The 26,410-nt window shown below is 42.0% G+C and overlaps 1 protein-coding gene across 4 annotated transcripts in view; it reads right to left on the bottom strand.

Moving 5' to 3' along the window:
- The window catches only part of c18h20orf27 (chromosome 18 C20orf27 homolog), a 27,100-nt gene extending 11,883 nt beyond the window's left edge, over window positions 1–15,217 (bottom strand). The window contains exons 1-4 of one of the 4 annotated variants that reach the window (XM_042710413.1): window positions 14,967–15,217; window positions 10,691–10,796; window positions 8,820–8,919; window positions 182–318 (exon numbers count right to left, since the gene is read on the bottom strand). In XM_042710413.1, the coding sequence (XP_042566347.1) occupies window positions 182–318; window positions 8,820–8,838 (156 nt within the window). In that variant the 5' untranslated portion in view covers window positions 8,839–8,919; window positions 10,691–10,796; window positions 14,967–15,217. The other 3 variants (XM_012832454.3, XM_031584846.2, XM_031584845.2) reach the window with 3 other exon arrangements.
- Between the last annotated feature and the right edge of the window lie 11,193 nt (window positions 15,218–26,410).

Genomic DNA, 26,410 nt, shown 5'->3' with positions numbered 1-26,410 from the left:
AAATATCTCTGTTCCGGAACTTTCTGTACATAGCTGAAGTATAACTGTGTCTCAACCTGTGAATTTAGTTTGAGATTAACCAGCTAGACCCTACAGGCAATTTCCACACACATTCACAAACATAAACACATACATACATACACACACACACACACACACACACACACACACACGTACGTACTTTAACCAGGAAGTTGCCGTTTGATTCTGGGATCACCATGACAACGGAGTCGTGGAGTTTCTCGTCAAAGTGAACATGGGAATGGGCCGCTGGCTCCTCTGAGAACCGCACACCACCGGACTTAGCTGAGCCTGTGGCTGAAGGCAAACACAAAACACACACACACACACACACACACACAGAGAGAGTAACGCACCAACACATATATGTATATACTGTAGGTGCACATATATACTGTAGTCATCCACATATGCATTAATTTATTCGCACAGACACAGAGCCTAAAGAAATGTCTCAGACAGACAGAAGCACATATTAATATATATTAGTATATTATCACACACATATACATACACACACACATATATGGGGGCACATCCTATACCTGAACATCCACAAATGCATAGTCATACTACGCACAAAGCTAAGAGATGCAACATGCGGGTCTCTTCGGACACACACACACACACACACACTTTCACACACACACGTCCAAGCCAGCCGAGGGCCTGCTACCAGGCGCGTTTCCTGAAAAGCCCGGGAGGAATGTGCGTGAGCCTCTTTGAAGGGTCATTAGTGTAATCCCCACTGGCACCTGAGCCCTGGGCTGCTCAGCGCCCCCCGGATGGATCACACTTATGAAACCTCTGCCTGGGTTGGACTGGGACTCCTCAACTACTCTGAGAGTTACTCTGGTACAGTGTTACAGAAAACGGGTTAAAGCAGTAGCCCCGACCACATTCGGGCTTGCTTGACGCCCATGGAGGACACGGGTACGAATCCGGCCCGATGTCATTTCTCCTGTCCACTCCCCAGCTCTTCTCCCTCTCATTTCCTGTCCCAGTCTTCACTGCACTATCGATTAAAGGCACAAAAAAAGCCCAAAAATAAATCTTTAAAAAAAAAAAAGAAAACGGGTTAAAGCAACAGTGGAGAACCTGACAGTGGACAAACCCCAGAGAACCAAAGAATGTAAACTCAGTCTACCGCCCAACACACTCTCTACTGCGTCCTTCCCTACAGCTTGACTATCATTACTATAAATGTCACAGGCAGACCCAACAGATGGTGTAAAGCAGGGGTCTTCAACCTTTTTCAGCCCAAGGACCCCTTGGCTGAGAGAGACACTGAGCAGGGACCCCCACCCCCGCCGCCCCAAATTTGGGCCTGATATTCATATAATTTATGTGGAACTAAGTGTCAGTCACACACACACACTCCCCTACACATGTTTGAACAGAATTACAAATCATCTGTGACACACAACTCGTTTCAATTTATTCTGTTTATTATTGACATTTGTTCTCCCTTACAGTTAGCCATCACTCTGTATTCAATTAGGGAGGGACAAAGAATTGAGTAGCTTAAGTATGGATGAAATATCTCATACCTAGTGAGAGATCTGACGTTTGAGAATTCATCATTCATGTCTTTGGCAACAACATTCTCCCTATGAAGCATGCAGTGCGTCATACATGGCTCTTGCACCGTCTGGGCACATCGCGACACATTTTGGCCAGGGTATATCATGTTCACGGAAAAAATTGTCGATCACTTTGAAAATCTCTGAACTTTTTTTTACCTCCAGGCAGCTGCTTACAGAATAGAAATTCCTCCTGCATCTCATTTTGGTCGACAAATCACAAAAAGCTAAAAGCTGAGCGTCGTTTGACACATCGGTGGATTCATCTAATTGCAAAATAATCTGCCTTCGGGAGTTTTGCGACTAGTAGTGCCCTCACATCAGCTGCCAATGTATCAATAGGGCGGGCATTGGGATGCTTTTCAGTTTTTTTACGTAGGCTACTCATCCTTCCCAAACTTCGTTTTGCACATATCACTAGCTGTTGGCATTATTAAACTTTCCGCAATTATGTATGGCTGTTTGGTCTGAGCGACACGTAATGCAACTTGATAAGAGGCTTTTAAAGCTAGCTCGCACATTTTGGCTGATTGTCTCATCAAGGTCTGCTGGCCCTCAAAAGATTTTAAACGGGAAATATTAAATGTTTTTTTTCTTTCAAGTGAGCGTGGGTTGTCTTTGAGTGTCGTTGCAGCTTTGATGGTTTCATAGTTTCGTTTGATAGCACGGAAGAGCAAACCACGCACACTGCTAATTCTTCACCATCGGTCTCTTTATAGGTGAAGGCAAACTTCAGATAATTCTCTGAATATTTACGTGTCTTCTCCCGTTTGCGCTTTTGTTCATGGAAGGGGTGTTGGCATCCTCTGAAGGTAGATCATCTGAACCACAATCAGTGGTGTCTGACGAGGAGCTTTTGTTCCGAGAAATTACAAAACGATCAATTATTTCAAATTGTATGGTTGTGGCAGGTAACGTCTTTTGGCACCAGATAGCTAAATGTAGCTAAAAGTGCATATGTTGCCATTATGATCAAATGATCGCGTGAAGACTCATGGGTAGCCTATGTATTATTTTTAAGGAATAGAAAGCAATTTTTACGTTCTGTTTATGTTTATGTAGTCTTTTGGACGTTTTACATTTTTGGAAGAGGGGAAAAATGCTTCAGATTAAATCATTTGGCGGACCCCCTGCAGTACCTCCGCGGACCCCCGGTTGAAGACCTCTGGTTTAGTGCATTCATTTATAGATGCACACAAACATAGTCATTGTTTGATACCTACATACAATTAACACATCCAATCACTCCTAGGATAGTGCAGTATTCAGAAGACATCACGCTTATCAACAACTGTCGAATGCATATCAACCCGTATATCCCAGATGATGTAATCAGTAATACACAATTTGACCCTGCGGGGCAGTACATCCAGCTGTCGCGGACCCCCGGTTGAAGACCTCTGGTGTAAAGGTTCACGTTGACGTTTAAATATTTCAAAGACTCGTGCTGGCTGGCTTAAAACTATATGTTAACCATTCTAGAACTAGGTGTATTGAAGTTCATTCAGTGGCACAAACCGTGCTTGCTGTCAAGATAAAATCCCACATCCATCCCCTGAAACAGTCTCACTGACTAGGCCCTAAAACAGTCTCACTGACTAGCGACTAAAACAGTCTCACTGACTAGCGACTAAAACAGTCTCACTGACTAGCGACTAAAACAGTCTCACTGACTAGCCCCTGAAACAGTCTCACTGACTAGGCCTTCCTGTGTATAGAACCCATGATACTGTTGATGTTACCACCTCGATCTAAACAGGAAAACTTTCTTAATCATTCAACTCCATTTCACCAACGGTTCCTCCATCTCCCCCACCCTGTAATCAGTGTCATTGTCCGGTTTTGCGAAATGTTTTACGTGTCTGTCCCTTCACTGACCACTTGTCTATTTTTAAACATACGTTTGCTTGGGTGATGGGTGTCACTTGAAAAAGATTATGTAACTTCCCAGATATTCCACAAATAGAATCCCCAAGGGGGGGTCGTTCATTAAAGTTCAGCAGGTTACATACTTGACAGATTTATGCAGGGACACAGGCACGTACACACACACGCACACACACACACACACACGCACACAGGCACACAGGCACAGATACACACAGAGAAATGCGCAGACACGCTCAAAAACATTTTTCAGCCATAATATCATAATTCAATGAAGTGTTCCCACTGAGGGCTTCATAATGGACAAAACATAGCCTATTGGCTTTGTTGTAAGCCGGGCATAATCTAAGATCCCTGATAGCACTGTGAGCGCACGCTCACACACGCTCACTAATTGCTGCTTATTCCATTTTAGAAATACAGTAATTGCCAGGAACAAAGATAACAAAGATTAGATAAGCATAGCAACTCAATGTTTTGCCTCAACAAGATTTGCAGACCGGCCCATCGAGCTGGTTCCAGGGCCTATAATCATGGAGGAGCTCTTCTGCTTCTGTGATGAAGGGAAGGACCCATAAACTTCAACAGGAAAGATGGGACGCTGTAGTCAGCTACAGAGGATGCCAGAGAGCCAATCAGCTACAGAGGACGCCAGAGAGCCAATCAGCTACAGAGGATGCCAGAGAGCCAATCAGCTACAGAGGACGCCAGAGAGACAATCAGCTAAAGAGGACGCCAGAGAGACAATCAGCTAAAGAGGACGCCAGAGAGACAATCTTGACCACTTCCCCAACACTGGTGCAAGATTAAATGAGCAAAGCTCCCGTGAGGAATGACCCCAGGCTGTTGACCCCAGGCTGATGACACAAGGCTGATGACCCAAGGCTGATGACACAGTAGTTGACCCCGGGGTCATGGGCAGACGCACAGCTGGATGTACTGCCAGGGTCAAATTGTGTATTACTGATTACATCATCGGGGATATACAGGTTGATATGCATTCGACAGTTGTTGATAAGCGTGATGTCTTCTGAATACTGCACTATCCTAGGAGTGATTGGATGTGTTAATTGTATGTAGGTATCAAACAATGACTATGTTTGTGTGCATCTATAAATGAATGCACTAAACCAGAGGTCTTCAACCGGGGGTCCGCGACCCCCAGGGGGTCCGCGGAGGTACTGCAGGGGGTCCGCCAAATGATTTAATCTGAAGCATTTTTCCCCTCTTCCAAAAATGTAAAACGTCCAAAAGACTACATAAACATAAACAGAACGTAAAAATTGCTTTCTATTCCTTAAAAATAATACATAGGCTACCCATGAGTCTTCACGCGATTATTTGATCATAATGGCAACATATGCACTTTTAGCTACATTTAGCTATCTGGTGCCAAAAGACGTTACCTGCCACAACCATACAATTTGAAATAATTGATCGTTTTGTAATTTCTCGGAACAAAAGCTCCTCGTCAGACACCACTGATTGTGGTTCAGATGATCTACCTTCAGAGGATGCCAACACCCCTTCCATGAACAAAAAATTTTGCAATTAGATGAATCCACCGATGTGTCAAACGACGCTCAGCTTTTAGCTTTTTGTGATTTGTCGACCAAAATGAGATGCAGGAGGAATTTCTATTCTGTAAGCAGCTGCCTGGAGGTAAAACCGTGAACATGATATACCCTGGCCAAAATGTGTCGCGATGTGCCCAGACGGTGCAAGAGCCATGTATGACGCACTGCATGCTTCATAGGGAGAATGTTGTTGCCAAAGACATGAATGATGAATTCTCAAACGTCAGATCTCTCACTAGGTATGAGATATTTCATCCATACTTAAGCTACTCAATTCTTTGTCCCTCCCTAATTGAATACAGAGTGATGGCTAACTGTAAGGGAGAACAAATGTCAATAATAAACAGAATAAATTGAAACGAGTTGTGTGTCACAGATGATTTGTAATTCTGTTCAAACATGTGTAGGGGAGTGTGTGTGTGTGACTGACACTTAGTTCCACATAAATTATATGAATATCAGGCCCAAATTTGGGGCGGCGGGGGTGGGGGTCCCTGCTCAGTGTCTCTCTCAGCCAAGGGGTCCTTGGGCTGAAAAAGGTTGAAGACCCCTGCACTAAACTATGCACAAGTTATTATGTATGTGTAGTATCGCAATGTTTTTCGGCACAATGTTATATTGATACAGCAGCGAAGATTATTGTGATACGTATTCATTTATTAATATTAATGTTTTTATTTTATTTTATTATTGCTTCTGAAGTCCTTATCCTTCTCTTGCATCACAGCTGAAATTGGAAAGGAAGTCAGTCGAGGACAAATTCACTGCACCAAGATGGCTTCAGAGAGTCCCAGTACACAAAACGTAAAATATGTGAGAAATAAATCACACTGTATCACAGAATCGAATCACAATACTTGCAGTATCGTAAATTGCAATAATACTCTAATCTCTATGGCCCAAATATTGTGATGGCATCGTACCATCGCTTCTGTGGCAATTCCCACCCCTAGTTGTTTGTCTGCATAATGTGCGTACACTTAACGTACTCCCCATTCTCAAAACCCCTTCTCCTCTTGAGAGATGGATTACTATCGCTCTCTCTCTCTCGCTGTGTGTGTGTGTGTGTGTGTGTGTGTGTGTGTGTGTGTGTGTGTGTGTGTGTATGTGTGTGTGTATGTATGTGTGTGTGCTTTTTAACTGGGTCAGCATAACAGAGAGGAGGGTTTGAGGCCTTAAATGAGCCCAACAGTAACTCAGATTAAAGAGGGGATCAGAAACAGAGATAATGCTGCTTTGCCGCCAGACTAACACAAGCACACACAGACACACACAGACATCCGTGCAATTGGGTTCAACTGAGAATACAATTCAGTGAAAAGCAAAATAATCCAATGATCAAATCCATGGAAATTGGTGACACACCAGCAGCCAGACAAACAGAAGCACGCACTGTCATGGTGAATAGCAGATTTGACTAATGTTCAGTAAACAAAAGTCATTACATTACAATACAATACAATACACATACCAACAAAAGGTCTTTCTTGACTTCCCTAAAACTGACAGGTCAAGTCAACTCACGGCCAAGACTCCAGCCAGTCCATGCGACACACGTGCGCACACACACACACACACGCACCCCAGTGAATCTCTCCCATCTCATTACCCATCACACCAAACAGTCGGTCCCCTTTTCGACATTTAATCCAGAATGTTCCCTGAAGCACGGTCTCCACTTCCCTGAATTTAGCTCATCTGGGCTAGTCTATGACGAGGACAGTAATACCAGTAATGCCACAGGTTTGAGTGGGATAAAACACACACACACACACACACACACACACACACACACACACACACACAACACACACACACACACACACGATATATTTTTCAGCCTTGCCTGTTGTGTGTCTTTCAGTTTCCTTGAATGTAAACCACCTTTTACACAACATAGAGTGATATTTCAAGTTCTGGCCGTTTATCAGCCATCATGGATGGTTAAACTCTAATGTCCTTATCCTGACACTAGCAGTCAGCTATGCCATGCGTCACAGAGGCCTAGCGTGGGGTTGGTTGCTGGAGATCCATCAACAAGATCAAATGAAAACCAAATCCATTCATTTGAATCAAGACAACGTCGCTCACGTCTACACAGAGAATCTGAGATCAGATTAGTGGTCACTACCAGTCTGCCTTTACTGCAGCTATAAGTTAGTTGAAAGTCATTTTTATTTTAACACTTTGCATACCTACGGTATGGGCTATGTCTCCTCACAGAGGCTGTTGCTTTTACACAGTTTAAACAAAATAAGGCTTTAACATGCACAATAACTTATTTAGACGACACTTTCATTCGAAAAGACATACAGCTCATCTAGATAATTTAATTGATCTACAGAAACCAGAATCATTAGAGCTGAATTAACCCTTTATCACATCCTAGACACAAAAGAGTTTTTATCATCCTACTTTCTCCTCTCCTCTTATCTCGTTCTCTCCAGTGTCCCAGCTCCAGGACAGTGATTGACATTATCTTCCATCTCTCTGATTTCTGCCATTACTTTCTATTTTTAGTCCTTTCTTGCATTACTCGGTCATTGTGGGCTTTATTTAGTCTCCATTAAATCTTATTTAAGAGCCCCTCCACAAACGGTGTGCGTGTGGGTTTGTGTTAAAGGGTGTTCAAGGTAATAAGTACTAGTGTTTGTGTGTGCATGTGTGTGTGAATGGGTGTTCAAGGTGATAAGTTCTAGTCTGTGTATGTGTGTGTGTGTGTGTGTGTATATGTGTATGTGTGTGTAAGGTAATAAATACTAATGGATGTGTTTCAGAGAAAGAAGGGGCTATACACTCTGAGGTGTGTTTGTGTGAGTGCATGGATATGTCCACATATAAATGCAAAATACATATTGAACAGTACTTGCTTAAGTGTATGTGTCTAGTCAGTAGCTTAAAACACTGTGTGTAAATGTTTGTTTGTGCTCTATTTGATTGTTGGCATTGTGTTGTGTTGTGTGAGTGTTAGTGAGTGTGTGTGTGTGTTTGTGCTCTATTTGATTGTTGGCATTGTGTTGTGTGATTGTGTGTGTGTGTGTGTGTGTGTGTGTGTGCATCTGCTCCACCCTTAGGGAGTTCTGGCCAGTTGATGTTTCCCAGCACCCTCGCTGCACCAACCCAACCCATTTACTTACTTAACGTTGCTCACTGGTAACCATGGCAACAGTCACACACACATAGCCTATGTCTTCTAGTAGTTGTGTTTGAGGGGTGCAGTCGGGGGGTGGTTGGGGGGGGGGTTTGCACCCTGCCTGCATGCTGCACCACTACGCACGCTAACAGCAAACCCTGCCCTACTCAAAGACCTGTTTTACCCTTGCTTTAAACACACCACTCCATGTGACTCTAACCTCTGGCAGAGGACGAACTCTTGTGTTCCTGTTCAAACACACACACACTGCATACGCACGCGCACGCGCACGCGCACGCGCACGCACACACACACACACACACGCAAACACATACAAACAAATAACCACACATTTGCAAATGAAATTCCCAGGAGGTGAGAGAGACTGGAAAGTACAGGAAGCTGAATGAAGGAGTGGGTGAAAAGGCAGAGAGAGAGAGATGAGGACAGAGACACAGGGGAAAATGGGGGATAGATGAAAAGAGGAGGGAGAGAGAGAGAGATAAAGAGAGAGAGGGAGCAGAAAGAGGAGAGAAGAGAGAGAGAGAGAGAGGGAGCAGAGAGAGAGAGAGGCAGAAAACAAGAGGGAATAACATGTAGAGATGGAGACCGACTCACCCTTTTTAGAAGTAGCCATGATTGTTGTGGGTCCACAGCAAATGCAGATCAGAAGTTCAGTCAACGAATCCGCAGAACCATGTCATAAAACTTATGGGTCCTGAGAGAGCGAGAGACAAAGAGAGGGGGAGAGTTAGAAAGAAAGAAAGAAAGAAATAGAAAAAAGGAGGAAGTAAACAGAATACTTGAAAATCTCTGGCTTTGTCTTAGCTAAATTTGTTTAGGGTTTCCATGGCTTCCCAAGCCCAGCTGTGTTGACGTCCCGCCGTGTCGAAGATTGTTTGTTTCATTCATTCCCTCATTTATTTATTTATTTCTAATTTAAGAGGATTAAATGAAAGCAGGCCTTAATGGCCCCATGGACGACTGCTGAAAGTTCTGGAGCACGCTTTGCTCCCAAGATTAAGAATAAATAATCTCTCACAAACACACACACACACACACACACACACACACACACATAATTACAAGGACCCTGCGACTCCTGAGTTAAGCCTCTGGTCTTAGGTCAAACCTCCTCAAGACTGCATGAATCTGCACATGAAGCCCCTAACTCTAGGAGACTTGTGTACTGCAGTGTTTAAGTAGGCTACTGTATTATGTAGCCTGTGAGAAGGACTAGGAGAGGGAGAACTTGTGAATGTAAAGGACTTCTTTTCCACAGAGTTCATGAACATGAAGGCGTGTCTGTGTGAACTTTTGTGCTGAAGAGGCTAATCATCTCGCCTGGCGGCCAGAGGAAGCTGAGCACACTGCCATCTGCCTCACATAACTGAGGGCAGCATCATCATTTCCTCACATTACAGCTATGTGCGATGGGGTGTGTGTGTGTGTGTGTGTGTGTGTGGGTGTGTGTGCATGTGTGTCTACAGTGAGAGATATTATTTTTTTTGCCATTTACGTTAGCCTACTTGTTTTTACTTCACCAAACTAACTTTTACCTTCTACAAACTACATTTTATCAGCATTTCAGTACAAATCTAAAACACCTTGAATAAAACTACCACCATGCTACGGTGTTATACTGTGATATATATTGCAGGCCCTAGTGCTGTAAGCTAAAAATGTACACTTGACATCTCACTGCTAATTAAGGCTAATTAATCTGAGAGCGAGAGCATGTCTAATTAACACATGCCACATACCCATGATCATCTTGCACCTTATCAAGGAAAACCTTTCGCCTTACAAAACACACACAGTAGAAAAAAAAGAATCTGTCTGCTGAATCTGGGACACTTAAAAACCATCAGCACATGCGCACACGCGCAAACACACACACACACACAAAGTCAGAGAGTACACAGAGGGAGTACAAGGCAAGCAAGATAAGTATCCCCGTCATGTAAACTGGTGAATCAATTCTCACAAGACATGCCCTCATTCAATCACACACAATATCTAATGGTAAATTACGCTCAGAAGCACCATGGAAAAAGACAGCAATTTGTACCCACAGCACTGGAGACGGGGGTCTACACTATGCCTTAGAGACGGGGGTCTACACTATGCCATACCAGTATATCTACATTTGATGTGGTTCCCAGTCTCTGTGCTAATTTACAAGTCACTAGCCTACAAGCACAAGACTGAAACTGTATTCTTGTGTAAGACGAGGGGCTTGACGACACGGCAGACACACACTCCAGGGAGGAAGTGGATATGGCTCTGGGGGAAGCTTCAAGCTGCACAGCGTTGAGTAACTACGTGACACACACACACCCACATCCCCACCCCCACCCCCACACACACACACAGAGGGAAAGAGAAAAAGAGAAAGCGAGAGAGCCAAGAGAGGCAACATATGATTACTCTCGGACACACAAACACACACACAGAGGTAAAGTGATGAGGGCAAAGTTCTCTCCCACTGTGATCACTGATTGCTGCTCTTCTACTTATGAAGGGATGACTGTTCCTTGTTCTCATACGACAGCTCCCAGGGGGTTAACTTCTGGTTTCACGCCTTTCTTCCGCCTGTGAAAAGACGTGAGGAAAACCAGACCCTTCAATTTCACTCGTCATTCAGGGCTCTGTGTGTGTGTGTGTGTGTGTGTGTGCGCGTGCGTGTGTGTGTGTGTGCGCGTGCGTGTGTGTGTGTGTGTATGCATGCGTGTATGTGTGTGTGTGTGTGTGTGTATGTGTGTGTGTGTTTAGCTAGGTGCAGAATGGAGTCACAAACTGAGGTGTCTCTAAAGCTGTCACTGGTGCCTTAAGGCTGACCAGACAGTTTCTGCATTGTCTCATACTAAGCAGCACATACATCTGACATAGGCGGCCATATTTAGCAAGCTCAACCCAGCCAAGCCAGGTTTGTAACTTACCAGGAATCACCAGTACAGTGTTTAGGCCTATCAGAGAGCGTAGACTTTGAAGGCTATCCTACGTATGGACTAATAATGGACTGTTGCTGTTTGGTTACAAAATGTATTTATTGCTGCTTCTAAATCTGTAATAATTCCCTTGCAATGCTACAGCTCTTTCTCTTAATCCATGACATTTTCAAACATTTCATTTCCATTCTGAAAACAGTACAGCAGTGTTGTAATCTGGTGTTTACAGGAAGTGAGGTCGTTGACCCTACAGGCAGGTCACCTCTCTGACTCAAGCACCTTTCCCATGATGCACAGGGCCGGAGAGTGTGTTTCCTTTTAGGACCTGCTTGTGCCTTAGGACTGAATGTGTGAGCGCGCGTGCACACACACACACACACACACACACACACACACACACACACACACACACACACACACACACACAACCAAAACCTATCAAACCAGAACAGGAGGGTGTGTCTCAAAGCACTGATAGCATCTTTCTGTGGCTTAGAGGACCAAGAAAAGATTCAATAACAGCTTTCAATCTCATCTGCCCTTCTTGCACAAAGTGACCTTTAAACGGTCCTTTCTTTGTCTATCCACAGTATTGGTTTGCCATTTTGTCTTCAGTTCTTATTTTCTTCCCATCTTACTTTTTTCTCTCTCACTGCTTCTTCCTTCTAACTCAGCCTTGTCTCTTTGATTCTCCTAGCCTATTCGGACAAGAGCTTCGGTTCTATCTCTCCCTCCCAGAGTCACTCTTTTGATGTGAATTACATCTCATTAAAAAGCCTACTAGCAGCTCCCCTGAGAGAGACGTTTGCTAATCTCTTCTCTCTCTCTCACTGTCTTTGCATGGAGGAATGAGACGAGTTCCCTCCAACTGGGTCCAATCTCCGAGTCTCTCTGTCTAAGCAGGTACACACACACACCTCTCTGGGATTCTGACCTGAGTGAAATTTAATGACACAGACGGGAAAAGGGAAACATTAGAAAAAGGGGAGAGAGGAAACCAATGTGTGCAATGGAGAGAGTGTTGTGGTGGTGTAAGGCAGGAATGGATTGCTGATGGAAAAACACAGATGTCAGGAATGGACCTTTTGGAACGGAAAAACCCAGAGGACTATCTCCTCTGGTTACCTACTCATTTGTTGGGGGTTAGGTGCTAGTTTATTGTGCCCCCAACAAACATTGCCCAGAGGCTGTCACAATTGTTGAAATTCTCACCCCCCTGCAGAGACTCTTATCTCAGACCTCTGTCTCTGGTTCTCTCTCCGTACTTTTCCGTGCTGAGGTGAAACTAGGGACAGAGAAATTAATGTAAGAGTGTTGAACTGAAATGTTATATTGGAAGATGATTTCTGTATAATGTTTGAACTCATTTTTATGGTCTCAATATGAGTGGGAAAATGGCCTCAGTTCTACAGCTGTATATATTAATTAAAACATGGATATCAGAGACCTGATCATTCTGGTCTCTGTGTGAGTGCAAAGGTATCTCTCTTTGGAGGGGGTCACCCCAAATTTGGGTGAGAACTCCCTCCATTTTGGTTGTTAATGTGTGATTCTCATCTTGAGAAACCTCTTATCTATGGGGGTAAATTTTAGGCCAGATGGAGCAATAAATGTGTACTTAAGGGGAAGGTGTGCATAGAACAAGGAGCATTCTGTCTCCAGATCTCCCTCACATCCGTGTGAGTAGTCATTTCTAAGCAGCCAGGTATGTTCATGTTCTCTAAGTGTTTTTATGTGTCATGTGGTGTCTTATACTTACATTCTTCACTTTAGACTTGTTGGATTTGTAAACTGTAGTGGTAACGTGTACCTGATGTAATAAATTGGTAATTCTGACCCACTATGACCTTTGCTGAAATTCTTAACTGATAAGTATTCAGGTAACGGTGTTCCGGTAATACTGACTAGGATTTGGTTACAGACATACAGTATATAGCGGCCAAAAGCGTAAAACTTGAGGTTCCTGGCTAAAATCAACTGGGCTAGACATGCTGCAGTTGAACTGTTAATGGTATAATATAGCGATAGGATTGCTGACCAGCCTCTGCACTGGATCGAATGGACATACATAGAGCGGACAAGCAGTCTGGCGCTCTGTCACTGAGCCAACTAGATCGCACAAGATGCAACGTCCCTTTAACAGCACTGTAGGACCTCTGGGTTAGTCCAGAACTAGATGCAGGTTATGTCTGTGGATTTGTCAAAATGGAATCGGCCGGCCGTGGCAAGATCCTTCAATGACACTATTCCATTGTGAAGAACACGGTTACTAAAGAGTTAGGGAGGAAATTCATACTACAGACGATAGGTGCATTGAGTTTGAGAACAGCTTACAACCCCGGTAGAAATCTACAGTAAAAGCGAGGAGCTTAGACTGGGTTCCCAAAAGAGTGGAGTCAGACACAGAAAATGGAGTCAGTCTAAGTATGGTCGTACTAAGAAATGTGTTTTAATAAATGTCACTTTTTCAGCAAAGTAAAGAGAGCGACGAATCCACCCAAACTTTCCAGACACCTATTCCCTCATTGGTCTAGGATATCACCATCTTACAGTGGTCTCGGTGTGTGTGTGCACACTCATAGTGTTTAAAAAGAAACATCAACATATGGCACTTTCTTGGGAGTCTGGGATGACAATGTCAGTGTTAATTTCTAAACACACACACACCAGCAGCAATAACAATGACAACAATCCATATCAGACCTCCAACTATGAGCTGCCTTAGAGTGTCATATTTTCTTTATTGAGTGTCAGGCCTATGTGAATGTCAGGCCAATATTTCAAGGCTCCAGGGAAAGGAAATGAAAGAGGCTTCCTAAATATGTCAGTGTCTACATGGGTGCAGCCCTGCATAATCACAGAAATAACTGCCTTGAAAAGGATATCAGGCAGAAATAGGCGGTCATGTGGCTTACCTACTTAAATCAAACAGTTCAAATAACAACAAATAACTGACCATGTTGGCCTGCTAAATAATTACTTTTCAGCGCCCTTTGTGCCAGTTGCTAAAGGATAGTGGAAAGAATAATGGAACCGATCCAGCAACAGTGGGCATCATGCAGTCATCCTGCTCTCATTTGACCATGCGAGTGTAATACATTATCATCAGTATGTTGAGCTAGTGTGTGACTGTACCCATGTTGGATTAAATATCGCAACACAACTTAAAATTCATGCGCGAAACTATTTCACCAATTTGCAAGTAACAATAGAGAACAAAAGTTTTATGTGCGCTTGGCTGGCTAAATGTTATTTAAGCTTTCGCATTCGAGTTAAGTTGCAGCAGCCTATTCGGAATTCTTCTCTCAACCCTTCAGATCCGGGAATTACTATAAACAAGCTTAAACTAGCTCAAGAGCGAGAAATATATATGGTCAGACGGTGTAGTATTCTCGCACCCCATGTTTTACCAGTTTCCTGGGCTGTTCATTGGTAATGCCGCATGTTACCCGCTACCGCCTCGGCAGTTAGAAGACTGACGCAACTACATCCTAAATATTAATGTAGAATGAAAGAATAACATTTGTAAGTAACCATACCCATATTACCGTCACGATGAAGTCGTAGCCCTGTCTAAGACGATATTCACACGACTACCGTGAATATATGAAACACCTGTCTGTTGTTAGACATGCTTTTGAACAACTGGCTATCGTTAGCTGCAATTCTTGCAAAAGGGATCCTACTGGCATAGATGAGACCGCACACAAACACTTGTTTCTGTAAGCTTTACTTCTTAATCAAAACCACAAAATTCAGTGATAATATGATCAGTATTCTGTAGTCCTAAATATCAGATGGCACTGTAACTGACCTGGTGGTCGGCAGTTCTCTGTCCTGAGTGAACGTCCAAGTAAGTTAGCTAGCTAACCTTTTGCAGCTGGATCACCAACCCGACACAGTCTGTTTTAAGTAACGCGGCGAGAAGTTGCTATCTTGCGAACTCTGGAGCTGTACAGGAGTGGTACCCTGGGGAAATGAATATATTCATACACTGAGGATGATCGCATTCACTCCGCCCCAGCGCCAAGGCGCTTGAACTACTGGACTTTCTAGTCTAGAGCGCCCCTACACAGTGTGGTTGACTTCCGTGTTGATCACGTGGATTTGTATTAGAAATAGTCTACACCGAATTTATAAGTGCAAACCGCTCCAATAAGACTACATAAAGATCAAATATATTTTGACACATATCAAACACACTTTTGTAGATTGCAGATTTTTTTGTATATATTATTGCTGAAATTCACAGCGCATTTAACAATGCTTTAGGCTAAATAAGGATGCATTGTACTATTTTTAAATCATGAAAAGTCACCTTTTGCCAAGTCTAGCTTCAAATTAAATGTGCATAGGACTACTCAGTTCATTGGTAGGCTACCACCGTAGGCTACCGGATTATTTTTTAGTAGGATTTATATAACAAATTACTTAACAAATGGGTTGATTAGGCCTGCAAATCATTCACATCAGTGCACATTGCAGGTTAAGTAAAGGATAACAGCTGCCGAGGTGTCATTATACGCAGTGGGCTGATACCTCCCTTTCACATTAAATAGCTTCTTCACTTATTTTAGATTTATTGTGATCTTTAATCTATGCTTGTGGTATCTAGACAAACACACAAGGTGGTCAGATGGGTACAGTTGGAACACGCTGTCCCAACTGCACCACACAGCTGAATCCAATTGTCTCAAATGGTGTTAGGCCTATAAGATTACAAATCAATCATACTACAAGACAGTTATCTGCAGATAATATTTGTGAAGACAAATGAAAACACATTTGTATATATGTAATTGGTAACATATAGGCTAACAATAACTGGTATATTCTAACACGAAGGGCATAAAGATAGATAGGTAGGTAGGAAGGTATTTTTAGAAATATGTAAGGTGTTTTTTGTGTGTTTATGTGTGTATTACCAATTATCCATTATAGAAGTTGTCTACAAGGCCCACGATAAAAAGTTGAACTGAAATTAACTGTTTTTGTTGAATGGTAACTTTTGTTATAAATTGGTGAAAACACATTTGTCCTAATTTGCATAGGCAGAAACACCATACCCCTGGCAGGTACTACCAAGCCAGGCAGTTTTAAGGTTAGAGGCCAGTCTAAAAGCAGCGTTGCCATCACCCATTGGCAGTAGGATGATTGGATGAAGATTGGGCCAATGTATTTGTCATACATATGAATGGTGTTATATGCAAATTAGGACATATTCAATAAGTGTGGAGCTCATGTGCATATTCAAAATAGTTTCAAAAGAAACTTGTAATACAAAAACCGTTACTTTTCATGTATACTTTTACTATGTAAAATTTTATTGTGGTAGGAGTAAAGGAAAACATTAAGCCTATTTGGGTGTATTTTGGGCATATTCGATTAGTGTATAGCTCATTTGCATATTAAAATTCATTTTCAAAGAAACTTGTAATACAAAAAATGTCACTTTTCATGGGTACTTTCATTGTGTAAAGTTTAATTTTGATTGAAGAAAAGGAAAAAAAAAATGTTTTGGGGTGTATTGTTGCCTGGCATTATTAGCACACATCTCAGATTGATGAGAATTAAACATGTTTCCTCAACTAGGATTTCTTAGGACTTTTAGTATGTTGTTCTGGACACCTCATAGAAATGATCTATGCTGAAAAAATTTATTTTACAATTAGTCTGTCGTAAAACGCTACTTTGCCTGGACTATTGGTTTATTTTGGTAAATACATGGAAATGATTTGACAGGATTCTACATTCTTCACGTATCAGGTGCATATTTTAATAGTACATTTACTTCTTCACAGCATTCAGTTTGTTTTTCTACAGTACATCGAGGAATAAATATTTTGAAAATGTATACCTGTGTTGTGTCTTTATATTGTGTTCAACATGTTAAGATGTTGTTCTGGGAAAAAAACCATAAATGTCATTACTCATTGCAGTAACAGTTGCAGTAACAGTTATTACGGTAGTGTTTTGAATTATTTTGTAGTGTATGTGTAGCCTTTTGATGGCTTTTATGTGATGTCTGAAGGCAAAGTCTGTCTTACATATATAGGCTAAGATTAGGCCTACGTGGCTTTGAGTGGAGAGTTTGGTTTTGACATGGAAGTTTGAAGTTTGTGAAGATGATTGTGCGGTTATGCCTTTGTGTTAAGAGTTTTAAGAATGTCAAGAAATGTGTCTTGGCAATCAAGAAAAACTGTAATCCCAGATTTTGTGTGGCACCCTGTGGATGCAGTTTCTCGGGGAGAAAAATGTTCCCGTCCCCCAAATTCACTAGTCTGAAAGGTCAATACTGGGAGCTCCTCTGATGAGATGAACTGTCTGTCCACCACGCAGGTTGTAGTCTCTGATCCTTTTCTTAACGTCCAAAACCTCTCCTGAAACAAATGGCAAAATTAGCTAATCAATGAATGAAGCCACATGAATAATAGGTACAATTTTGGCCGGCCGGCCTCAAGCAGATGGGTCTTATGTGCCGCGTTTCTGCTTAAGGTTTCTTCTTGATTAACAGGAGTTTTTTCTTGTCCCTGTCGCCATTGTGCTTGCTCTAAGGGGGTTCAGGCACTGGGCTCTGTAAAGCGCCTTGAGACAATTTTATTGTTTTGGCGTGATATAAATACATTTTAATCTAAATTTTATTTAAATCTTTATGTGTAGGCGTAGCCTATATGTAGCCTATGTTGTTTCCCTGAGTGTGCAGATTTGTTTTCTGTTTATTTTCACCAACTCTTTTTGAAATCTTCCAAACTCTCCACATAACAAAGCCTACCCATGACCCATACCCATACTATGTACACTCCGGTAGAACTTATGTTAATTTATGTTATGCTTGTCAATGTGGCAGTAGCTGGTATAGCCTAGGTTACTCTTCACTGCAATGTCTACTGGTCTTGCAGAAGGGTTAAGGTTGCACACTTTTGAGGTCTCTTGTCTTATGCGATATTTAAAAAAAATATGAAAATGTCAGTTTGTAGGAGGTGTGTGAACCACAACCTTACATAATTACCATTTAAAACTATGCACATGAAGTTGGGTTTCTTCCCCAACTTTTCACAGGCATCCTGTAATAAGCTTGCGACCCTCTCATCAGGGAAAACGTTCACTTCCACTCTTTTCCCAGTACATATCACATTGATGTTCCTTTTGTCCACATCTTCTCTTTTTGTTCTCCCTGCAGAAAGGAAACAAATTGAATTAGGTTGTTTACATTGTCTGCTACATGTTCTCACTTTTCGATTTTTCTATTGACAGTGTCAACTTTATTTCTTAATCTATGCAGTAAATACGTGATAATGGTTTGTCATGCCATGATCATGTAGCCTAATATACTTCAAGGGGAGTGGGCTATTCATAAAATAATGTGAACTAAAACTTGTAGGCTTACTGGAGTTATTTATACAGAATCACAATGTACATTTTAAATGTCCGTTTTTTTGTATAAAAATGCTGTGCATTTCAGAGCAAGCAAACTTAACCATGGATCAGAGCATACACTTTTGAGTAGTGTGCTGAATTCTGCCATAATTGTCTTGACATTTTGAGAAAACTGGAAAATGCAGTGGATATAAGTAACTGAATGCAAAAGAAGTTTCTAGGCTACTGGAGGCCTACTTTTCCAGACATCATCACCTGTCACCTTCCGCTCCCCCTCTTGCTCCATGATATAGACCTACCCAACGTTGATGTAGGGGTGACGCTGGCAGAATCTGTGGCGTCAAGGTCTCCATCGTCATGGACTCTTTCAACGGTCTGAGAGGTGCTGTCGACGGCCTTGAAAACAAAATCTTTCATTCTGAGTTTATAGGCGCCTGGAGATTAAATCAACCAAAAGTACTTTGATCAAGTATCAAGCCAGTCTTACTTTGCTCTGGCACGTCAAAAGCGCTTATACCAGTAACCAACAAGTTCTCAACGCATCGTCGAAGAGCCATTTGCCGCCAAACAAGTAAAGGCCAGTGGATGATTCAGGTCAGTACTCTGATTAAACTATGAAAAATTGTTCATATTCTATAGCGACATAGGTTTTCTGTTAAAACAGGTACCAACTTTAGAAAGTTTGGATGCTTTTCGTCGAGGTTCTGTCAGGGAAGGATATGTTAGGCTACCTGGAGTAGGCTATCATGTAGCTGCAGGCCTAACCCTGTTTATTATTTCGATAGTCCCATATATATTTCCATGCGTGTAAGTGATGCGAAGTATTTAATTATACCTTTATAAAAACTCGTTTGTTTGGTTTTAGTTTAATTGTTAGGTTTTGTGCTCAGTCATACTTTTATTTCGTTTGAACGGATTTGAACCAGTGTACATGAGTCACTTTTATTGTTAAAGCCTACTTTAAGCCTAGCCTACTTCATTTAGTAACCTAAATTACGCTAATAATATTAACATTCTATAGACATTTAAAACTTTCACTAAAATATACCCAATGTGTGCTGGACCTAGTCTCTGTGTGTGTGTGTGTGTGTGTGTGGTTGCCGTCACAGTGCCTCAGCATATCATTCTAAAATAGTATTTTTGAGTGAGTCGCTGGCCATTGCATGCTTTTGAGAGTTTTCTATTATGGAGTTCAATAGTAGGCTAAGCCATAACAGCAGAGTCTTTAGACAAACAACATGTTGGGGCAATAGCAGTGTCGTCATTACGAGGGAAGTGCACACACCTCGGAATGCCCTCGAGCACCTTCGCTTATGCTCTCTAACTTGATTTTAACTTTTTTTTAATTGAGACATAGCATACGTTTTCAATTAAAAGCGTGCTGTAACTTTGCCAGACAACTGAGTTCTAATTCTGCACGGCCCTCTCGGGGTGGATATTACAGTCCCGCTCCAAAAAAACTATGTAAAATTATGCTCCACTGCCGCCCGCATCTTTCACGTTTCGTAGTTTAAGAGCAAACCATTTCATTGTATAGGTTTAATTATATTTTGCGGGATTCCTTCAAATGTCTTTCTACCGCATCAGTTTCTTCCTGCCTGCACCTGCACTCAGCAGTTGGTCACGCGCCGCTCTCATTTGCGCTGGAGTTCAGCGCGTAACTACTTTGGCGTGGGAGTGCAGGCTGCTTCCCTTTCCTTATTACAGCAACCACAGTGCCTTGCTGAGCAACCTCCACGTGTTGCCTTCATTGGTGACAGCCAGGTAACGACACTGGACTTGGTATTGTTTGTCACTGTTGTGGAAGTATAAACCACTAGCGAATCAAACATCTTGATGCAGCCTGCAATAGGTGAAATAGCTTAACTTAGACAATGTAGCCCATCATTAGTCTAAACAACAAACAAGACAAATAGCCTCATCGATGAAAATGCCAACGTCCCTTTGTCAGGCAATTTTTTAACTTCTAACAAATAAATATGGATGAAATGGTAAATTTGCTATGCAATTACATTTGGATATCAGAAGCGGTGGCATGCTGTCACCCCAATCCTTGTGGCATACTGATAGAACTGTGTATGGTGATATGTTCTGACCTGTCAAGTAAATGTTCAGCTTGATCCACATCTTCATAGGCTATGGATCATTATTAACAGGCTTGTTATGTTGTAGCTCATTTGCCTACTTACAACAAGAAACAAAACTAAATGAACGAATGACGTGCTACTGTATATAACTTTATTTTTAAAAATAAATAACTGTCAGCAAGAGGGGTGCCCTTTGTTTATCTCGAGCCCCCCATAGTGTCTGTTCTCTAGGGCTGGATAAAGTAACTATTGCATCAATGCATTCACCATCGATGCAGGAAAATAGCATAATTAAATAATAGTCCTCTGCATGCCATCATAGTGATTTTAAACACCTCATTCAAAACAATTTCATTGAGATATGCAGTTGTAACAATGAAAGAAAAGGGAATTTACAGATAACACTGGCATTGCACACTATGTGTAACATTACCCATTCCTTAGAGTCGCTTGCCAATCACTGTTAATGTAAACAAATCATTCTACCATGACCATAGACATCATAACAAAAAGGTTTACTTGGAGATACAGGTAACACATACTACATGTACACAATCCATTGGGCATTACTCTACACGGCCCTGGATAACATCATAAGAAATACTTAAGATGGAGATGAGAATAGCCCTAACTATACTTAACATGGAGATGAGAATAGCCCTAAATTGTCCTAAACATCAGCCCCCCATTAAAGCAGCAGTAAGGAATGTTGATTGAGAATTAGCTATCTAACCATTGAAAAGGCAGAAACTTTACAAACACTAACAGCTCAGTTGGCACTGATAAAAGGCTGGCTCACTCATGCCTTTTGGCAATATAGTTGACGATGTCATTCTGTGATTCGCCGGGTAATCCAACCCAGACCATGACACTGCATACAGAACAAATAGCCTAGGCAGCTAGGAGCAACAGGTGTGTTTATTTCTCCTTCATGTGACCATATGCCATGAACACTGGTTACTGGTTGTTCATGAAAACATACTGGTTGTACTGGTTGTTCATGAAAACATACCTTCAAAAAGTGGCAAATTGTTACATACTGTTTCTACATCACAAGTCTTTTTTCGTTCTTTACAGATTGCTTCAGGATACTCAGAAGAGTTAAATGAATATCCACGGTTCTGTGAGTACTCCTTTGACATTGTTGATGAGTTAGCTCAAGGAATGGCCATAAACATGCCTCACATGGATTACAGACCAAATTTATAATGATTTTACTATGATTTGGTTGAATTTCCTATTATGGCGCCTTCTTTGGAACATCGATAAAATTAGATATTTGCACAATGATGAAGAAGCTCCAGTTGTTTGACTGTATTGCACATATCAATTCCTCAAGTTTGTTGTGAAGTTGAAATGAACTGTCACATTGTGACAGAGTTATAAATTAGTGGACCGACGAAAGTACAGAGAGTAGCAACTTGTCTTCAATAGCTTTTAGTGCTGTTACACTACATTTGGGCAAAGGACCACAGTGGTTTTACAAAGCTAAGGCTCAGGATGCTGGGATATGCTAGCTTGGCAACGAGAGGTATGAAACTGACTGGACTTTGGTCATAGCAACCATCTGTTTATAACTAGTACTGGCAGTTTGAGGTGTGGCAGAAAGAAGTAATTCTGCAAACAAGTCAGTTTTGGCGATCAAAACATGGAAATTGTATCTGTAAATTAACATAATGCAAGTGTGCCAGTCATGGTATAAGTGAGATTATGGACGTCGTGGCCACACCACCACCTCAAATGTACATTGAATTCTGCTACTCGAACGCAGCGCCGTCCATTATCCCTTATTTAAATTATTGAGACTGATGCAACACACAAAATAACAACTAAATCCCTAAACAAGTTCAACATGCACAATGTTTCATCTCACCTGTGGATAGAAGGTATTGTATGCCACTTCCAGAAGACTGTACACTGCACCCATCCTCACGTGTATGTTCCTCAGCTGCCTTTGTGTGTGTGAGACTAACCAGCTTTCAGTGACAGATTTGTAAGAGCGTAGGATAATTCACTTTCATTTTCAAACGTCAAGACGGGTTACACCCAGTAGTCAAACCTTTTACTACTGTTGTTATTGGCATGTCTTTAGCACTCCTTGATCTATTATTGTCCTGCCCCATACGTTTAAAATAGTCAAGGAGGATGACTCACACCACTACCTCACGTCAAGCAAAAGAACGCTCACAAGTGTAGGTTGTCTGGTTAAGGATCATTCTTGTTCAGGATCCAAAGTCCATGTATTTTATGGCCATATCTTGACTGAGTGTTTTTTTTTTGTTTGTTAGCTTTGTGAGCCTTTCACAATTGTGTGGATGTAGAAAGCATGCAAGGTTTTTAAAAGTCAGCTAAAACATGAAGGTGTTAAATATCTTGCTATATACTATATATCATGGTAATATGTAACAATTTGAGTGAGCTAATCCTATTTGTACTGACTCATATACTCAATACTGACTCGTATTTAGTAATTACATTTCTTTTATATTCACTTGCCAATTGTTGTGGTGGAGGAGGATGATGATGGGGTGGCTGCAGGGGGTGAGGAGGAAGGTGCCCTCACCGGGGAAATGTTTCTTGAAGATGATGAAAGGAGGAACATCCTCCCCAGTCGCGTTGAAGCAGGCCAGTACTGCTAGGTGGTCTCTTGTCCCCTGGGCCTGCTGGTACACGTGAGAGGCACCCAGGGGTGCCAGCATCTTGCACCTGCTCTGCCCCGTGTTAAATCCAGTCTCATCACAATTGTAAATTAGATTAGGTTTGTCCCTCAGCCCAAGCTCCTCCTTGGTGGTGGCGAGCAGACGGAAGTATCTCTCCACCGTCCATTTCCGCCCGAAGATCACCCGCTGGTGGTCGATGATGTCCAGAGTGCAGCCAAGTTCCTCCTCTTTAACCCAACCCACCACTTCTGACTCAGTGGTGGCACGATGTTGTTTGGGCTCCTCTTCCTCCTCACCGCATTGGCATATACCAGAAACCACTGTTTGGTGAGCGGGTACCCATGCTGCACTCAGTTTATGCAGTACTGCAGTAGAGCGTTCGTCCTCTAGTGACAGTAACTGCGGCGGTCCTGTGCTACAGCCATGGGTGACCCGCCTTTGACGCTTGGCGCACAGAGCCGCCTGCAGCCACCTCCTCCAGGGCTTACACCATGTCTTCTTCTCTCCACAAGAGTCATTTTCTGTGAATATTTGACTACCAATTTGCATCTTGTATACCATGTTTTAGTTTCTATGTCCGTAATTGTAGAAACCTATTTACCTAATTTCATAAACCTTTATTGGTGTTTGCAATGATGCGTGTACATTTTTTGCGCCTTTGTGTAACACTATGTTTTACGAACAATATCAAGGACTTAACATTAAATACATTAGTTTATTATTTCTTTATATTAATGACGTTGATCTTACTGGCATCTTGTAGACACAGTAACCAGATTTTTTAGTTCATTACCTCAGCAGACCTGTAGGTGGCAGGAAACTGCTATTGTGGATTGTCTGTGTGAAAGGAATTGTGAACAAGGTCTTCTTAGATGCATGTCACTTTAATTAGAGGTCAGACAATATAATAACAGCAATGATGATGATGTACAACTTATTACAAATGTAAATTATTGAAAATGGAATAGAAGACACAACATTTAAACTTTTTTCCAGAGGTAAACTTTACAAAGTGACATAAGAAACTACACAACTTCAAAAGACCATGACGAACGACAGATGATTCTATTTATACTGCAAGCTTATGATGACTAAAGACACAATCCTGTATATATTAAATTACTAAATTATTAAATTACTTGTAAACATAGCATTTGGACCATATTGAAGTGTACATCCTCAAGTTCTGATGAGGTTGACTTCACATCCTGCTCGGAGATGGGATTCTCTGATGGTTTTCCTCACATCCAGTTCCTCCCCTGGAACCAAAAAGATGACCTCTGGTTAGTTGTGTTGGTTTTAACCTGACCATTTTTGAAACATGCTGGGTTTGACATTGAATTCATGTTGAAAGTCCTGTGGCAGAATAAAAATGAGGTAAACTTGTTTGTGTAAATTAACTACATATGCAGTTCTGCAATAAAATGCAAAGTGTGATTGCGCAACAGCAGCACCCCCCCCACCGATGACGGATTATACAGCCCCAACAGCCAAATTCGTCCACATAGTCTAGCAGGGTGAGTGTCTACATTACTGTTTGGGAGTATCTATGGCAGCATTGCTAACGTCTGCTAGCATGGCTGTAAGATCTGACGGATAACTAAATGGGGCTGGAAGTAAGTCATTTTTTCCCCCAAAATCAACTCACTGACAACTGACAGTCAGGCTCAACATGATTTTTTTGTGAAATCCCACGAGTCCAGATTTTAAATGGTCAGGTTTAAAACAAAGATTTGAATCGCTTGGGAAAAATCTATGATAAACAGCCATATTTCGTAGGGCAGCGTTGACATTGGGTGAAAGATAGATTCCTATTAAAGGCTTGCTTTCAAACAGATTTGAAAGCGCTTCACACTAGTAGGAGAAGCACTACTTAAAAAAAAACGTGTCAAATAAGAATAAATCATAAAATTTAGAAGATCAATAGTGACACTAATAATGACCGCTGCCACTGACAATGTTTTTTGTGCTTCTGATTCACTTCGTTCATATCATTCCACAAGTAGCCTGTTCACTTATTATAATGGAATTCATTGTAACTTGAAGTCAGCAAGTAATACATGGCTACGTAAAACCTGAAACTTTAAAGTTCTATTTGCTTGAAGCATAGGCCACAAAACAGCAACAAGATCATTCAAAAAGACTGCTGCGTGCCAGTGTGTTGTTCGTCCTGTCAGGATTTAGTATTTTTCAAGAATGACCAGCAGACTGAACATTATCCTTTACTAAGTTATCAGATTTGCCGTGGCCAAAATTAAACTGGTTGCATCCCTGGTTTTGCGTGTTTTACAGAAGGGAAGGTTGTGACTTGAGAGGTCATGAGAGATGACGGCCTTTGGTTGGTTAGAAGACAGTGCTCAAGTACAAGGTTTTAGACTGGTTCATTACAGCTGAACTTACTGATTGTAACTGAGGATTATTTTTTATTATTTACCTTTGTAAACCATTTTCATGAGCTTATCCTTCTTCGTGAAGTGCTGGCAAGCATCTTGCAGGAGGACCTTTACCCTTTCATCAGGAAACACCTCAAGCTCCACACTCTTCCCAGCATGCTTCACAAAGATATTCCTTTTGTCTACTTCATCAACTTCAGGTGAAGATCCTGGATAGGGAGAGAGTACTAGCATTTATTTAGTAAATAGAAGAAGGTCACACATTTTTTGTGTTGAGAGATCTGTGTGTGTGTGTGTGCGTGCGTGCGTGCGTGCGTGCGTTCGCGCGTACGCGCGCGTGTGTGTGTGCGTGCATGCGCATTGGATATGTATGATTTTCCACAGCAGGTCTGGTCTGTCTGTATTGAGTAGATTGACCTGTAGTGTTTATGCTAAAAGAGGTTTGCTGACACACTCTCAGTAAGTCATGGAGCCTCACCTGCTGGACAGACTCCTGTGATGTCGGATCCATTCTGGGCCACAGGTTGGGCAGGAGAGACTCCTGTGATGTCGGATCCATTCAGGTCCACAGGTTGGGCTGGAGAGACTCCTGTGATGTCGGATCCATTTAGGGCCACAGGTTGGGCTGGAGAGACTCCTGTGATGTCGGATCCATTCAGGGCCACAGGTTGGGCTGGAGAGACTCCTGTGATGTCGGATCCATTCTGGGCCACAGGTTGGGCTGGAGTTGGGCCATTTGCC

Source organism: Clupea harengus, chromosome 18 (genome assembly GCF_900700415.2).
Source record: "Clupea harengus chromosome 18, Ch_v2.0.2, whole genome shotgun sequence".
NCBI classification, from domain to species: domain Eukaryota; kingdom Metazoa; phylum Chordata; class Actinopteri; order Clupeiformes; family Clupeidae; genus Clupea; species Clupea harengus.
Note: the sequence above shows the minus strand (reverse complement) of the source record. Positions and strands in the feature narration are given on the sequence as shown.